Here is a 17,253-nt window from a genome sequence, read left to right as displayed (position 1 = left end):
GGCTAATCAGTACACAGTCCTGCCATTCGGTCTGTCACTGACACCTCGTACGTTTACGAAATGCATGGATGCAGCTCTCTCCCCCCTGAGACAGACTCACAAGTCCTGGCTCCTCAGCCATCTAGAATGCCTTGGGCTCAGGATAGGGCTCCAAGAGTGTACTGTCCCCCAGCCAAAGTATAACCTTCCTGGGAACAGTTATCAAATCTGTTCAGATGAGAGCTTGGCTCACGCCAAGCCACGCTCTCTCCATTCAACAGCTAGCGGCTTCGTTCAAAGCGGGCTCTTACGTGCCACTCAGAACGTTTCAAAGGGCACTGGGCCTTATGGCCTCCACATCATCAGTACTCCAGTTAGGCCTACTGTGTATGCGTACCCTCCAGCTCTGGCTGAAGCCCCAAGTACCGGCCACCTGCGTATCAGGGTGAACCAAGCCCTGGCCCCTTGGAAAGACACCAACTGGTACCAGTCAGGTGTAAGCATGGGTCTAGTCTCGAGAAGGAAGGTGGTCATGACGGATGCCTCCAACCTAGGTTGGGGGCTCTGTGCGAGGGCAGGCCAATCTCCGGCCTCTGGTCGAGCTCGAAGAAACGCCTACACATCAGCTGCCTCGAAATGAGAGCAGTCTTTCTAGCCCTAAAAAGCAGAGCCTGGCGGGACACCACGTCCTGGTCCGGACAGAGAACGTGGCAGTAGTGTCATATATAAATCACCAGGGTGGTCTCAGGTCAAGCAACCTGTACACCATGGCCAAGCAGCTTCTGTTATGGGCACATGCCAACCTGCGCTCGCTAAGAGCAGCGCATGTACCGGGCATACTGAACCAGGAAGCAGACATGCTATCTCGAGACAATGTCTCCCCTGGGGAATGGTTTCTCCACCCTCAGACGGTTCACTTAATTTGAACCGTCTGGCCACGAATGGCCCAGTCGCCCTCTTTATGCATTTCCTCCGGTCTCGATGCTCCCTCAGGTCATCGAACGGATCAGGGAGAACAAGTGTGCAATCCTCCTAATAGCCCCTCTCTGGCGGACCCAGACATGGTTCCCCGAGTTGATGCAGCTGCTAGAGACAGCTCCTTGGCCTATACCACTGAGGAAGGACCTCCTTACTCAGGCGAACAGGACGATATGGCATCCCCGCCCAGACTTGTGGGCCCTCCATATATGGCCCCTCAACGGGTACCCGGGGACCTCCCGGAAAGAGTCCTAAGCACTATCGTCGAGGCTAGAGCTCCATCCACGAGACACCTCTATGCCCTCAAGTGGTCAGTGTTCACCAGCTGGTGCTCAGCTCGGAACCTAGACCCCTACTCATGTGAAGTTCCACTGGTACTTTAATTTCTACGGAAGCGGATGCACGCACCACTTGTCTTTTGCTTCGGAGCCGATCGGTCTTCACGTCGATGAGGGGCCCACGCGGTTACTAATCCCTGTGGGCCCCTCACTCCTCTACCACACCGCAGCCAGTGGAGCTCCCCGTTCATCATGCTGGTACCTCTGTAATGGACCGCCATTTCATTTGGGGCCCCTCCAGAGGACAGGATGTCGATTGCAACATCGGAGGGTGAGCTGAGCTCTGGAGATGATGACTTGGCTGTGTTACCCCCTTCGGGGAGAGTAACCTTGACCGAGCCAGATCCAGAAATGTCAGCTATGCTGAAACGGGCCGCCGAGGAATCCTCCACCGTGTCCCGAACCGTCTCGGTTGGATGATTGCTTTTCTTTCACGAAGTGCATGAAGAGCTTACCAGGTCGTAGACGGCAACTTTCTCTGCCAGAAACTGCCTGAGTAGCTCCTCCCCCCTCACTACTCTTGACGGAGAGGTCTGTCGCAATGCATCTGTGTCCGGTGACCGCTACCTCTTGGAAGGGGGATCCTTGTCTCCCCTCTAAGGCCTGTGAGTTCTCGTCCGTTCTCACGGGCAAGGCTTACAAAGCCTGTGGGCAAGTCGCTTCCTCCCTGCATGCCATAGCGTTGCTACAGGTCCACCAGGCCAAGGCACTCATGGACACGCATGAGGGTAGCCCAGACCGTGCGCTCTTAGGTGAGCTCCGCCCTCGCCCTCCGGGGCACGAGTGTTGTGGCTTGCGCGATCGGTCTGGCGATGTCCACCTTAGTGGTCCAGGAGCGCCATCTCTGGCTCAACCTGGCCGATATGAGGGATACGGACAAGGTTCGGTTCCTGGACTCGACCATTTCCCAGGTTGGGCTGTTCGGCGACGCGGTGGAGAACTGCGCCCAACAGCTCTCTGCCACCCAGGTGCAGACGAAGACCATCTGGCACATCCTTCCCCGGTGACCCGCTGCTGCCTCCACCCCTCCGCCAGTCTTCCTGCCGCTGCCTCCGCTCCCGCTAGGCCACCACAGTAGCCTCCAACCAGGCCTCAGCATGGAGCTGGCCACAGGCAGGCCGTCCCAGCCCGTCTCAGGTGATGCCAAGCCAGGTGGCAAGCGTAAGACCAAGCGTCCCTGAGACAGGCCACCCAGGGATGGGGGAACAAGCTCTTCAGATGGTTACGGTTTTGGTACCGGTTATCCGAATTGTCAAAGAAAGAGCAAATTCCTCTGTTCCTGGGTTCCAAGAGGGTCTGACTGGCGGTGTGCGACCCTGTAAAGCCTTGCACCCCTCAGCCCCCTCTTGTATCGCCAGCCGGCAGCTGGTTGCGGTTCGAGGACCCGGTCAAACGCCTTCTCACGCATCCCCCTGCCGACCCGTGGAGACAGGTAAGTGTTGCACCGCACACTCAGACCCCGCTTCAGGCCACCGCCAACAGCCGGGTCCCTGTCCTCCACCTCGCTGCCCCACCTCGGGTATGTCTGTGGTGCCTCTGGTTGGTCGGTGCTGAACTGCTTGAATACTGGAAAGAGCAGAACAGTGGTCCACTGAAACTTTTTCAGAGGCTCCTGGGGCAAATGGCAGCCATAGCCGCAGTAACGCCGCTCGGCTTGCTCCATATGAGACCGCTTGAGCACAGCCACCAAACCCTCAGCCCGTGATCAGACCTTCATTTCTCCGGGCCAGAGTGCCCCTAGAACAAGTGTCCACCAATACCGGCTGGGGGGCCACGTATAACGGGCATGCAGTAACGTGGGATCTGAACGGGCCCCCAACTGCATTGGCACATCAACTGCCTCAAGTTGCTACCAGTACACTTTGCTTTGCTTTGCTGCTCGGCAAGCATGAACTAGTCCGTACAGACAACACTGCGACCGCTGTGCTACGCTTCCCTCGCATGCCGCAACTCACCCGCCACCTCCTCCTATGGAGTCAGAAGCTTCTGAGGTCGCTTCATGCCACTTATATTCCCGGCCTGCTCAATCGTGCCACCGACAAGCCCTCGCGACAGCCTGTGGCCCAGGGAGAGTGGAGACTCAATCCCCAGGCGGTCTAGCTGGTCTGGGACCACTTCGGGGCCGCACAGATAGATCTGTTTGCCTCTCCGGACTCGTCCCATTGCCTGTTGTTTTACTCCCTGACCGAGGAGACCCTCGGCATGGAGGCGCTGGCACACAGCTGGCCCCGGGGCCTCCGCAAGTATGCATTTCCCCCAGTGAGCCTTCTTGCACAGACACTGTGCAAAGTCAGGGAGGAAGAGGAGCAGGTCTTGCTAGTTGCCCCTTATTGGCCCAACTGGACCTAGTTCCCCAAACTAATGCTCTTCTCAACAGCCCCTCCCTGGCCCATTCCTCTGAGGGAGGACACCCTCTCGGTCGACGAATCGTGCCTGGAATTTGGGCTGGCTAACTCTCACGTTATTCTGAGACCTCGGCCTGGATATGTGCCCAAGGTTCCTACCACTCCCTTTCGGGACTAGATGGTGACCTTCGGGACCTGCAAGTGCTGCCCCCAGAGGAGGCAGACCCAGCCCTGGCTTTTCTCTGTCTGTTTTCTCTTCTTTGTGGACAGAATGCAAAACCTCTGGACCTCAGACCAGCTCTTGGTCTGTTACAGAGACCAGCAGAAGGGAAAGGCTGTCTCCAAGCAGAGGTTGGCCCACTGGATAGTGGATGCCATCATCTTGGCGTGTCATTCCCAAGATGCATCATGCCCCCTGGGTTGCTGCTTCCTGGGCGTTGGCACAGTGTGCCTCGCTGACAGATGTTTGTAGAGCTGCGGGCTGGGCAACACCAAATATATTAGCTAGGTTCTATAGCCTACGTGTCGAGCCGGTTGCTTCCCAAGTGCTCCCTTCGCATAGAAGCCAGTTACACTGTTGCCCTGTTCAAAGTGTTGGCTTACTACGCCATTCCCCTCCTATGGACTGGATACGTGCGCCATTCTTGCTTCAGTAGAGTTCCTCTTTTGCAGAACCCTGTTGAGTTCCTCCACACCCTTCGGCAACGGACGTGGCGGAGCATCCGATGTCAGGCCTAACACTCGTATGCACTGGTGGAATCTGTGCTAGGCTGGGTCCATATGTTGTGATCCCTACGGCGATCCTATTGTATTCCGTGTATTCTTCCACGGTACGGCTTCCTGCGGCGAACCCTCAGTGACATTCCATATACTGCCCGGTAACGCTACGAGAAAGAACGAGAAAGTCTATGTGTAACCTCCACATGTATACCTCCCTACGGGCAGGATGTGGCTTCCGCAGCGTCTTCCTTTCCTCCAAAAGGGCACGCTTTCCCAGTGTTGTCCAAGTTTGACTGAGTGGGTCTTGCGGAACAGCAGTGACTTCACTAGCATAAGCCCTGTCCTATCTCCGCCTCAATAATGCGGGGGGAACAGGAGGCTTTTGTCTAGGCACTGGAAGGTGGCAGGTGGCCTAAATGAAAGGGAACGTCTCGGTTATGTATGTAACCCTCGTTCCCTAAAGGAGGGAACGGAGAGGTAGTCCCGTTGCCACTATTGCTGGATCACCGCTGACCCCGGGCTCCGCTCAGCTCCTCAGTGAAAAACAAGTCGTGAGTGCGTTTATACCTGCGCTGCGGGGCGGAGCGCGAGATGCAAATCATGGCTCGTTTTTCAATACTTGAAGATGACAGCATGATAAGCTTGATCCCAATCAGTCGGTACGTTGACTACTTCTCCATTCCCTCCTTCAGGGAACGAGGGTTTACATACGTAACTGAGACGTTCCATGTGGTACATAATCATGGACTGTATTAATCTGTCATCTCACATACCTTAAAATGACTATGCGAGTCAATAGCATCTGATTCTGAGGTAATAATTGTTTTTCGTACAAGTTGCATCACCAGTTTTAGTCTGTATAAGTTTAAGAATTTTTGCCGCGAAAAAAATCTTATAATTATGCTAATATAAAATAATTATTAATAAATAAAAACATTATATAAACTTACCTTAAAACAGTTGCACCCAGCTGCTTTGCCCCTTTGTCCTCTCAAAATGACGGTTTGGGAGCGAATTTAAACATCTCCAAGGCACGAAGCTCGTGAAACAACCCAGCTGGGTAGAAACAACCCAGCGTTGCGACCCAGCAGGTTTAACCCAACAACTGGAAAATTAAAACTACCCAAAGGTGTTTAAAATGTGATAAAATAACCCAACAAAATTACCCAACAGACTCAACCCAGCATTCTGGGTTCAAAAACAATCCAGAATTTTTTAGAGTGTACCTTTTGTGTGCAAAGTTTCTTTATTATTTGATGTTTGGGCTCATGTGATTGATGCTTATATAACTATACAAAACTGATCTTTGATCTCTAAACTTTCACATAGTCATTAAACAAATTTTTGGAAATTGAGAATTATTTTTTTTTTTTTGGTTTATTGTATGTAATTTGTGATTTTTAGAGTTTGTCAGGGAAAATAATAAAATTTGAAGTTATATCTGTCTGACGCCCGAACATAGTAACTAAAATATGCATACAAGTTAACTGTGGTTCAAATTTCATACCTTGGTGTCACCATCGTTACATTGTGATCAGAAACTGTGGTCAGATGTCTTTTCACAAGGACAGATGACTATAGCTGTGGCCAATTATACTTTGCTGAAATGTTTTTCATCGGGGACGTTCAATGAATGTCAAGTTAAAACATGCGAGAGTAAAATATGTAAATATCTTAATGTGAAATATAACAGTCATTATTCAATTCAATAAATATTGCTTAATATACATACATTTAATTCATTCAAGGCCAAAAAAGAAAAAGAAAAGATAAAAACTGCATACAGAATCTCACATTTGTCATGTACCACACACAGCACAATAAATATTTCAGGGGTTTCTCAAAACCATCTTTATTCTCCTATTCACCTTAGGTGCAAATATCATCACTGTCATCATCGTCTTTTGCCAAATCCAGGATTATTTTTCTAGTGAAATGTCTCTTCCAGGATGTCAAAATCATCATGATTCAAACTTGAATTTAATTCAAGGCTTCACTGTCACACAGTAGGCCTGTGCAATACATTGATTTTGGTAAAAAATAAAATTAAAATAAAAAGACATTGAAGAGAAAGTGAAATACATTTGCTTGTAATGTTGTATTATGGATTCACTTTCAAAGTTCAGTTATTAATGCAACCAGCATACTGTGGACGTGATCAGGTAAATGTTACCCGAGACACAGAAACAGAAGTACATGTACTGCGATTGTTACTCGGGGTCTATTTCTTTCAGTTTAGCGTGGTGAGATCTGGTCAGTTTCTTTGACGGGCTTTAGATTTCATTCCGACACCCACCGAGAATTTGTGATTGTTGTGCTGGATTTGTTATGATTATTAGTATTTATTAGTTGTCATTAACACGGTTAACCAATGAATTTAGAATGATAAAACGCACAATTAGGAGACATGACCAGTGAACCAGGATTGTTAAAAAACAGGACTTGGGGTTCCTGTTTGAGAATGGTGAAAGATTTTTGAGAAAGTCTTTTGTTTTCTTGTGTTTAAAACTGTAAAATGTTCATATTGTGCATATAACATGTAAAAAATATCTGCAGTCTGAAAAAATACAGCCTTTCCTTTACTCCATAAATATCTTTATTTTTGTAGTGCTTTGTGTTTTATTTATTTATTTATTTATTTATTTACTTGCGCACTCCCAGGTTGTCTGTGTATGCGTGTGCTGATCTGTAGCCAGGGTCCAAAATTAACACTCACAAAGTGCCGGCAAGAAATTGTAAGAAATAAATTCTGAATTTCATGTGTGAGTGATTAAAATACATATAAACTATTAAAATCTACTAAAGAATGACAAATTGTGTGACTTTTGTGCAACAAAAATAGATTTAGGAAAAGCTGTAAATGAATTATTGTTTTTAGTTTGGGCATGTTCCTATGGGACGTTCTGTCAAGCTTGTCTGCTTAAGCAAATGCAACCAAGTTGGTGTGGAGCTGAGTGAAGAGTCAGCTGACACGTCACTGGCAAGTGTGGTGTATAAGTTCATTTTGGACCCTGGCAGTGGCCTTTACTTCCCTCTACATCTTTATATAACACTCTCTGCGGACACATTGATTGTCTGTGCAATGACTTTGAGTCTGTTTAATATCTATGTTGGCGTGTACGTTTGTATGTGTAATCCAAAACATGTAAAACCATTAGAGCAATTATACTGGAGCACTGATTGAACATGTGGTGCATTTTAAGGTGCAATTCTGAATTCATGTCCATTTTTCAACAGCAAAAAAACTAAAACAATTCTGGCGGTTCCTGATAATCAGTAGAGGTATGTGAGATTAAAAAAACATTTGCAGCACACAGGGATGTCTCTAGAAAGATTAAAAACACTACAGTAAAACAAGAAAACCAGGACAGAAACAGCTGAAACAACATCACAGACACATCCAAAAGCATCCCTGAACATTGAAGGGTTGACCACTGACCTCAGCGTTGTGTGTATTTACGTGTGTCAATCACCCAGACAATTCAGAGTATAACTGACAGCAGTCCTGGAGGTATAAATCGGCAAACTCATAGCACCAACTAGTTCAAGCAGAAGCATTGCCTTGGTTTATCATGTGACTGCTATAGAAGAAAATAAAAATTCAACTGAACAGAGTTCCATCCCAGCGGTTTAATGGATCTAACAATGGCTGGGTACAAATATAACCTCGAGTTCCTCTAAGCAGCTCAACACAAGTCCAAACAGAGTATGATTTACAGGGAAGTTTTTGGCACCTTAATAGAGGCATTATGAACTAATGTTAGTGGCTGCTGGCGAGAGAGTCTCTCATGGCCTTAAATGTGTGTTTCTGCTGACTTAACAGTAAAAAATCTTTTTCCTCACTAAAGTTTATAGAGATCAACATTTGAGATCATCAAAAAAAAAAAAAAAAAATTAAAAATTTAATATTTAAAAATTTAATATACAACGTATAACTGGAATTTACTCTTTCTGTGAACTCTGAGGTATCATGAAGGTCTGATTGCCCAGTTAGCTTTTAGCTTTTAGGTGTACTGAAAAATACAGGATTTTGTAACCACCATTAAAACCGATGCCACTTGCGATTAAGAAATTTTTTGTTTACCTTTGCCACTTTTTTTTCAGAGAACAGTTAGAATTCCAAAACCGTGAAAAAACGTGTTTCCACCGCAGGAACTTTCTTCAGGGGTGGTACTCTGCGTGTTTCGACCACAGGGACCAGGGTCTAAATGAAGTTCCGGGTAAAAATTTCCCTTTCAGAAAGTCCCTGCTTTCTAGGTAGTAGTTTTTCAAAGTTCAGGAACTTTCGGGGTGGAACTTGGGCGCTGAACATGCTGATTGTCTGATTGTTTCAACCACCATTTTAACTAATCAACAATGGAGTTTAACAAATACGACCAATGGACCGACGACGAGGTTCAGGCTTTATTAAGCTTATATGTGGAGGACTAAATCCAGCAAGAACTGGAAAGTCGTGCACAGTCCTACGTCACCGGACTGATTTGCCTAATCTTCACAGTACTTTAGACCGCGATGGAAACGCAGACAGCAACAGGTCTGGGGGAAAAAAAGTTCCTGGGACAAATTGTTCCAGATAATTTTGGTGGAAACGCAGCTCTAGTAAGCTGCTTTGTTGTCTATTGCCTACATATGCTTCTTTCAAAGGAAGCATCACAAATGAAATGAAACCTGATAAGTGACACACAAAACATCTGGCTATGTAGGACACTCCAAATTGGTGCTCCGCACATGAACGAAGGGGAAACTCACAATTGATCCAATGTTGCTAAGCTATGCAATACTTGGATACATAATGCACACACATATTGGATGAAAATTATATTGCTAATTAGCTTGACGTGTTTTATCTATATAGTTTTTGGTATTGAATGAATTTTTCTCTCTGAAAGATTTCTCTCATCAACTTGTCCCCCACTGAGCTTGTCACAGTGCATTCTGGGATTTCCTTTAATCAGAAACACTACATGCAATGCTGCCTTATAATTTGATCTTAGAAGGCAGTAACATTGTCTCCTGACCACATTACCATTTTATTGCTCCGAGGGTGCTCTTTGGAATTCTCAGTGGTTTCTACAACTTTCTCGTAAAAAAATGTTTAGACACAAATTATTGATAATGTAAGAGTACAGAGCTATAAAATGAATGTGGATAGGAGCAGATCATTAGGTCTTGATAGAATTTGATGAGAGTTCGTATTGAAATTGACTGACTTTGAATAAAATTGTTATTGAGGCAGCAAATATGTAATGTTACTGTGGTCTTCCTCTCAAGAGCAGCAGGAAAATTTAAGTTACCAAATGTCTTTATTCGCTCACCATTTAGTGATCTTTTCTAGGACAAACAATTGAAATATTAAAAGAGACCTCAGTCATGATTTAGCTTTTGTACAGTCTCAATGTAGGGAAATGTTGCCTAGGTAGGCAGCTCATTGAGTTTTGGAACAGAACTATGACCAACCTATGTCTTAATGAGAGCATGAAAAGACCTTTCAACCAACAGATAAGTGAAGTGAAAGGAAAAAAGGTATTGCTATGACCCTTTGCAGTGTGGCGCTATTTGTCTTTTTTTTCTTGACGTGACATGAAACCCGTGACATGAAACCCACTTAAATGGCATCAAAGACTATGATCAGAAATAAAACAATTTATCATTGGAAAAAAAAATTGAGTAACAGATTTTTTTTTTTTTTTTTTTTAAACAAAGTGAAAGAAAACAAACTGTAACGCTATTCACATGTACCCGCTTTGTAAAAGGAATGGTTCCATTCAAATTAGGCCAGAGAGCTACTCCTAAAACTATGGAATGAAATGATGCTCAGTAGTGACCAGGAAAAGGAACAGTGTTCATATGACCAGGAACAGGGACACAGAGTTAGAGGGGAGGTCGGATTTGTGGAGGTTGGTGTTGGTGGGAGCAGCTTGGCCTGATTGGTTGGCCATCAGTCTTCGAACACTTCCAGGAAGAGGGGCGGAAAGAGCTCTGTGGGACATTCCACCTTCATGTGCAGGAAACGGCTGGCATGGCAGGCACCAATCATGCGCAGGTCTGTCACCTTCATCAGCAGCTTGGGCCAGAAGTGAGCCACCTTGTGCTTACGGTAGTTGATGTAATGTTCAAAGGCCAAGAGGAACTCCTCCTGACAACGCTCTATCCGTTCTACGCTTGTTAAACCTGGACGATCTGCCGATGAAACAGAGGAGAAGAGATGATGATGGGCAAATTCACTTTAAATAAAAAGAAAGCCTTAAAGGTTAAACGTGATTTTATAAAACTTATTTCTATTCTAGTTTAAGTAATTTAACATCCTGAAGAAAAGTGGGTGTAAACACCAGCCTGTTGAAGTGTGTCTGTTCATAGCGTATTTAAAAAAAAAAAAAAAAAAAAACACTTAAGACATCTCTCAAAATAACTTTATGTTGCACATAAGAAAGTCATACAGGTTTAGTGTGACATGAGGGTAAGTAAATGATGACAATGCCACAAACATGCCAACACAATTTAAATAAGAACTATGCAGCGCTAAATTTACAAGGTATAACAGGTACATAGGTGCCATCAGTGTGCTAGAAATTACACACTTTAAACAAAAAAGAAAATTCCATGCCGAATTAGAAGGGACTATTGCAGTCTAGCTGTTATTGTTTTTCTGCATGACCAATAACATCTGATGGGTTACAGTGCTGGAAACATTTTATGTGTTAAAGCAGAAAAAATATAAAGAAAAAAAGAAAATCATCTCCTTTGTTCTCTCACTAAAACCAAATCAGAAAGACCTTTAGGACACTAGTTAAAGCCCAGTTAATTATCAAAAATTGCTTTAAGCCACTGATTGGTTAGGCCAGCTGCAACACTGGACAATCTGTTTAAATCTGCCGGAATCGATAACAAATCCATATAGGAGTGGACGAGGGCATTGAAGACTTTACCTATTAAATGTGACATTCTCAGTTGAAGTGTAATCCCATTTTAATAGCGTTATTAAGTTTCTCCTCAGTGGCCTGTGTAATCCTGGGTAATCGGCACTCAGGAAGACTCGCTGCAGCTGGCCTTATAGCTTTTAAATATACTCCTGGTGGAAGTCACGAGTCAATTTTCACAACTACTGTAACATTAATCAATCATGAAGGAAAACAAAGACTCTTCTTTATGAGGTTCACAAGAACTAGTAGTTTATAAGCTTTTTTTTCATTGTTAAAAATTATCATTTAAGTCATAGTACATCCTTCATTATTACAGCACTGACATGTATGCCCCCCCCCCCCCCCTCCTCCCTCCTCCCTCCTCCCTCTTCCTCCCCCTTCCTAACTGCGTTTGCATGCACAAGGATATTCTGATATTTATTGGAATTTGTTTTTGTTTTGATTATGAATGTGCCATGTATAAGTTTTTTAAAACACAATTTGCCAATAGTCAATATTTCGTTTACTGACCAAAACTGACATATGCCTGCATCAATTGGAATTCTAAACCATGTAAGATTCTTAGGATTATTCACTGTAACAAGAAACTAATTTATTCAAATGTTCATAAAAAAGACAAAAACAGTCCAAAGCACTCGAGTGTGCAGTTGCTTGTCACCAGTTTTTAAAATACCTAAGCCATGAAAGAATAAAGGCTTTTTATATTTTTCTAAAACAATTTACTCTAGTGCCTTGGACTGTGTTTGTTTTTTTATGAGCTGAACCATCCCTACACCCGAAGAGCACCTGAATTTACACTCCGCGCAGCACTTTTTGCATTCCTTGTTTTTATGTTCATAAAAAAGAGTTGTTGCACAAAGAGGAGATTTTGTGCAATATTTGCAATATTTTAGTATTTTTTTTTTTTTTGTGTACACATTTGACCACAATGTGTTGGATAAGAACAAGAATGAATTAATTTGATTAAATTTGAGAAATGAAGATGGCACTAACCGGAGGAAAGCAAAATCACGGCTTGGAGCAACGCCACCTCAGAATCATCGAGGCTGAAGGAGGACAGCGAGACACCCAGATCAAAAATGGCATCTGAGACCACACCCAGACCCCCGTTCTTGAGCTGGCCCCGTGTGACAGCCATCTCCCCATTCAGCGTTAGAGTCTCGCTCTCGGGATCATAGCGCACCGCCGCTCGCAGAGACATGATCTCCATACAGCAACCCTTCAGCAAAATGATCTGGTCCTCACATGGCAGCTGAACAATTACACAATAATCACAGTCATAATATGTATTATTGTGTATCCAAACACGGGTCACTGTCAAGCTTTAAAATTGATTCATTTGATCTCATCATTAAATTATTTACCTCATTTTGATGCATTTTCTGCTTTGATTTTTGTACAGAAGGCCTATAAAAATTTACATCGACCAACCATTTGGTTGGATGTAAGCTAGGTTTTGATACTGTAATTTCCTGCGTTTAATCCAAAAAGTTCTCACTCCCAACTCATCACATATGGACACTTGGCCAGGAGGCCATGGCATCTCTTTTTTAATGAACAGGGAGGGTACCCGTTTAGCATTTTTCAACAGGCAGGGTACTCTATTGCTTTCAATAAAAAAATATTTGGCAACATACACAGATACTATTGGCATGGGAATTTTATCGTCACAATAAAATTATGTATTTGTGTATAATATTGCCATTATGACATATATGTAATTTATATAGAAATTTTATTTACATTACACTATTTATACATTTTTTAAAACAATCCTTAAACCTAGCCATTTGTATATTATATAATTTCACGAGTTCACATCTACATATAATTAGTACAATAAGTTTATGCGTATTTGGCGTGCTGTCCGGGGGGAGGGCTCCGAGCTCGGAGTTAGGCCCGAACCCAGAGTACTCCCCCCAGTTGGTAAGTGTAGATGGAACTGGAAGTGAGGAGATGGGGTGGAGGAGGGATGCTGACAAACTTTCAATGAACAGAGATAGGTCTGCTGTGAATTTATACTCTGTCATTGAGTTGATTACTGATTAATCTCCAGCTGTGCATAATTTGGTTAATTATCTGAACCTGCTCCTCCCGAACTTTGTTAATAAAACATCATATAAAACACAGGCTATAACAGCCAGATACAACTACAGTCACAATTTATTTAAAAAGTACAAATATTCCAAGTGTTCTAAGGTCAAACAATTGGTTTGAGGAACAGACCCAAAAGCGATCACTGTCTCGTGTCTCCATCCACCGTAAAGCTTAAATCCTCTGAACACATTTAAAAATTGACGCTAGAATAAGCGTTACGTAGGTTTTGATTGTGAAATGGCATTGGCTCTCGTATGCTTCGTGACCGACTGCATCATGCTAACATTTGGGTGTATATTTTGAATGACATATGACATATTTAAGTTCATAGAGTGGGAACATTTTAAGAAATTAAAACCTTCAGGTTCCACTCTGTTCTTCACATAAATATTTCATATGGCCTCAGAGGACTTGAAATACGACAAGTTGTCTGTTATAATTTTATACTGTTTTCTGAAATAAATACCTATGACTGCACTTTTATTTGCCTGTTACGTGTTTTATATTTTTTAGAAGTGGTTAGGTTTAAGGTAGGGGAGGGATTAGGTGCTCCAAAATATCTAGGAAATTATAAATTACGCTAAAGAGGTACCCTGTGTGTTAAAAAGTGACGCGAAGGGGTCCTGGCCAAGCATCCATATGTTACAGGTTAGGAGTGAGAATGTGTTGTTTGATGCAATGTACAACAGGTTTCTTACCTCGCAGAACATGGGCAGCTTTTTGGCAAAATCTACGACACGAGTAATTGCGGGGGTGATAATTTTTGTAAACTGACTGAAGGCTTCTATGTCCACTTTGCTCCCTTCTGGTGCGTTGACGATGGGTGCCGAACCGATGTCCTCCGGCTGAAACGAGAGGAAGGGGAGAGGTAGTGTGCTCAGTAACACGGGTACTTATAGGAAATGGACATTCACAGAGACAAAGGTATGACACAGCAAATCCTCATTCCCCTCTAAAGCACAAAGAAGGCCAGAGTTACAGCAAGACATGTCACCGAAACAAGAGTGGAGCCCAGTTATTAAGAGGGAAAAGAGGAAAGATGAGAAACTTAAACTATCAGAGCAGAGAAGCGTCTTTGATAGCTCCTTCTGCTGGGGAGCTCATTGACTAGGGTTATCCACTGATATTTGGATTTTTTTATTATTATTTTTTTTTACGATTTGTGACCTTCTGACCAGAAAATTGTGATGTGAAAGACAGAGCAAAAAAAAAAAAAAAAAAAAGCCAGACTGAGGGTAAAAGAAGATTAGGAGCTGAGTACAGCGCCAAAACAGCCTGATGTTTACTTTTGATATTAGGCAATTATTCAGCTTTCCTCTTCTGTGTACACCTTCATTCTGACACAGTGAGCAGAGAGCTATATAAACACTCCAAACAAATGCCTCAAGTATTCAGCATGTCAATTTATCCGCAAAAAAACAAACAAACAAAAAAACGTGACAGAAATGGAAGCAGCTGAGAATTTGAGAGAGCGTTCTTTTGGACAAAAACATAAATAAATGTGTTTGCTCTGCTGGTTCTTACCTTTGCTTCCTTCACCCCCACTGCACTCTGGTCAGAAGTACAGAATAAATTACATGTTATTTCATTAAGTAGCATTGCTTCCTCGACCTGTTGGGCAATCAACAGGGATCGTGAAGTTTCAATGAAGAACCCGAGTCAAGTCAACTAAAAAGAACAAGTTTAAACTGGACAGGTGAGAGTGCAGACAGAAAATGACAGTGAGAAAGTGAGTTTGCGTGGGGTTTCCATGGATTTTGAGGCTTTGAAATCATCATTGTATATTATTATATAATACAATCGTCATATAAAATTACATACAGAATAACTGCATACAGAAATTTAGGATTCAAAGTACATTTACTGCAAATTGGCCATAGTAAAACTTGAATAAAGTTTTAATACAAATTTTGCTGTTAATTTTATGTTCTACCTCACAATATATGAAAACTAGGACTGGGCGATTTATCTTACATTTTTTTGTTTATATACCTTTGACGTTTTATGATACTTGCATGGAATCTGAAGTGACTTAATAGTCTGTTCAAACAGACAATGGGCTTAAATCATAATTCATGAGCAGAATACATTTTTGTAAAAATCGTCTGAAAAACCATTGCAACATTTTGCATAAGAATGTTTTATGAACAATTTACATAGAAATTCACTCTGCTTGTGTTTTATGAATGAGGTCCATTTTTGCTATAAATTCAAAATGTTTAGCGCAAGAACTAAAAGTAAAAATGTATTTGTATGTATCAATATACTACATAATAAGCAGTAATAATTACTTAGATATCTTTTTGTTACTTCAAAGTATTTTTTACCTCAAAGAACATTTTTTGAGTAATGCTAACAAATCTCTGAATCAGAGTTATGAAACAAACAGAAATGAATTGACCTTGCCAACACTAATATATTTTTTCATACTGAAGTTTAAGTGACGTAGAATGACGTACTTTGAGGTAAATGTAATTGCCAAATAGAAAGCATCAAACATTTTAAGAAAGCAAGTAAACTTCCCATGGAAACCCACAGCAGTGTTAAAAGAGTCCTCAAACAGAGCTTCAATCGGTAGAGGACAGTTAGATTCAAGAGAAAAGAACAATTATGAAACCATTAGAAACTTGGTTAGAAAAAGACAGAGAAGAATATCAGAAAAGAAACAAACATGAGAAAACAGTTTTGGGTTTAGGAAACAGAGCTTGAGAAAGAAGGACAAAGGTGTTCCATTAAAGTTAGTGCTGCTGCCTTTGTGGTAGAGATTCTCCAGCGTCCATCTAACACTCCCCACTCTACAAGGAGATACAAAAACATGGACATATTAACAATGGGAACAGCGGTGAGGAAGGGCTTGGGAATTGTGCAGGAAGGGTTGGGAAGGGGAATCTAAGGTTGTGGTAGGGTAAAAAAAAAATAAAGAAAGAAAAATATAATCGCACCCAAAACAAACAAACAAAAAACACAAGATACATCACTGTACATCACTGATGCAGTCATCAGGGAAGAGACCTCTCACCAGGAATTTACGCTTCTGTTTCCAGTGGTTGCCTTGAGCGTTTGTGGCCATATGCGCCTCTGTGACAACCCGGATCAGCTCCCACTCCTCCTGCGTTGGCTCCGGCCGGTCCCACACCGTCTTCTGCATCTCCTCGCGCCGCCGCCGTTCACGGTTCTCCTCGATCAACTTTCGCTTGGCTAGACGCTTACTGTCATCCAACACCACTGGAGGAACAACAAAATGTTTGCAAGAGCTATGCACAATGTCTGTCTTTTTAACAATCAAACACAAAGCAACTTTTTGTCAATGTTGAGACAGCAAAAGTGCTTGTACTTACAGAATCATCAGTTAACAGGGGCACAAGGCTATTCAAGTGTTTTTGACTTTAGGACACTCACAGTCTGTTGCCATGCCAACAGCAATGCATTTCTTGAAGCGACATTCTTGGCACTGGTTGCGGGTGACTTTGTCAATGACGCACTTTCCCTCGTATTTGCAAGCGTATGTTGGGTTTAAGTTCTTCTGAATTGTGCGTCGAAAAAAACCCTTAAAAACAAGAATTCATTTTTAATTGCCGAGCATGACCCTTCTTATGAATATCATAATGAAGTAGTGTAAACAGAGTGTGATGTGTATTGTACATTAATAAAATTTGTCATTAATGCACTGTGTGCTTTTCTAAGAGAACAGAATGGCTGAACTCAAATACATTTGAAACACTCACTTTGCAGCCCTCACAGGTAATGCAACGGTAATGGTAGCCAGTTGCTTTGTCCCCACACACAACACACAGCTCATCCTTGTCCAGGTAACTTGGTATGTACCCTATAAACAGTTACAAGTACAGTAATGTACACATTTTATTAAAATAAGCA

At 42.9% G+C, this 17,253-nt stretch overlaps 1 protein-coding gene across 21 annotated transcripts in view; it reads right to left on the bottom strand.

The window, feature by feature from the left end:
- Positions 1-6,187: 6,187 nt before the first annotated feature.
- The window catches only part of thrb (thyroid hormone receptor beta), a 519,521-nt gene continuing 508,455 nt past the window's right edge, over positions 6,188-17,253 (bottom strand). For 9 of the 21 annotated variants that reach the window (XM_084132038.1, XM_084132036.1, XM_084132019.1 and 6 more), the window contains 7 exons: positions 17,103-17,203; positions 16,777-16,924; positions 16,397-16,602; positions 14,902-14,988; positions 14,076-14,222; positions 12,274-12,532; positions 6,188-10,540 (listed from right to left, as the gene is read on the bottom strand). In XM_084132038.1, the coding sequence (XP_083988164.1) occupies positions 10,299-10,540; positions 12,274-12,532; positions 14,076-14,222; positions 14,902-14,988; positions 16,397-16,602; positions 16,777-16,924; positions 17,103-17,203 (1,190 nt within the window). In that variant the 3' untranslated portion in view covers positions 6,188-10,298. The remainder of the gene's footprint in view (positions 10,541-12,273; positions 12,533-14,075; positions 14,223-14,901; positions 14,989-16,396; positions 16,603-16,776; positions 16,925-17,102; positions 17,204-17,253) is intronic. The other 12 variants (XM_084132022.1, XM_084132025.1, XM_084132023.1 and 9 more) reach the window with 2 other exon arrangements.

This window comes from Abramis brama, assembly GCF_963993115.1.
Source record: "Abramis brama genome assembly, chromosome: 12".
Classification (NCBI taxonomy): domain Eukaryota; kingdom Metazoa; phylum Chordata; class Actinopteri; order Cypriniformes; family Leuciscidae; genus Abramis; species Abramis brama.
Note: the sequence above shows the minus strand (reverse complement) of the source record. Positions and strands in the feature narration are given on the sequence as shown.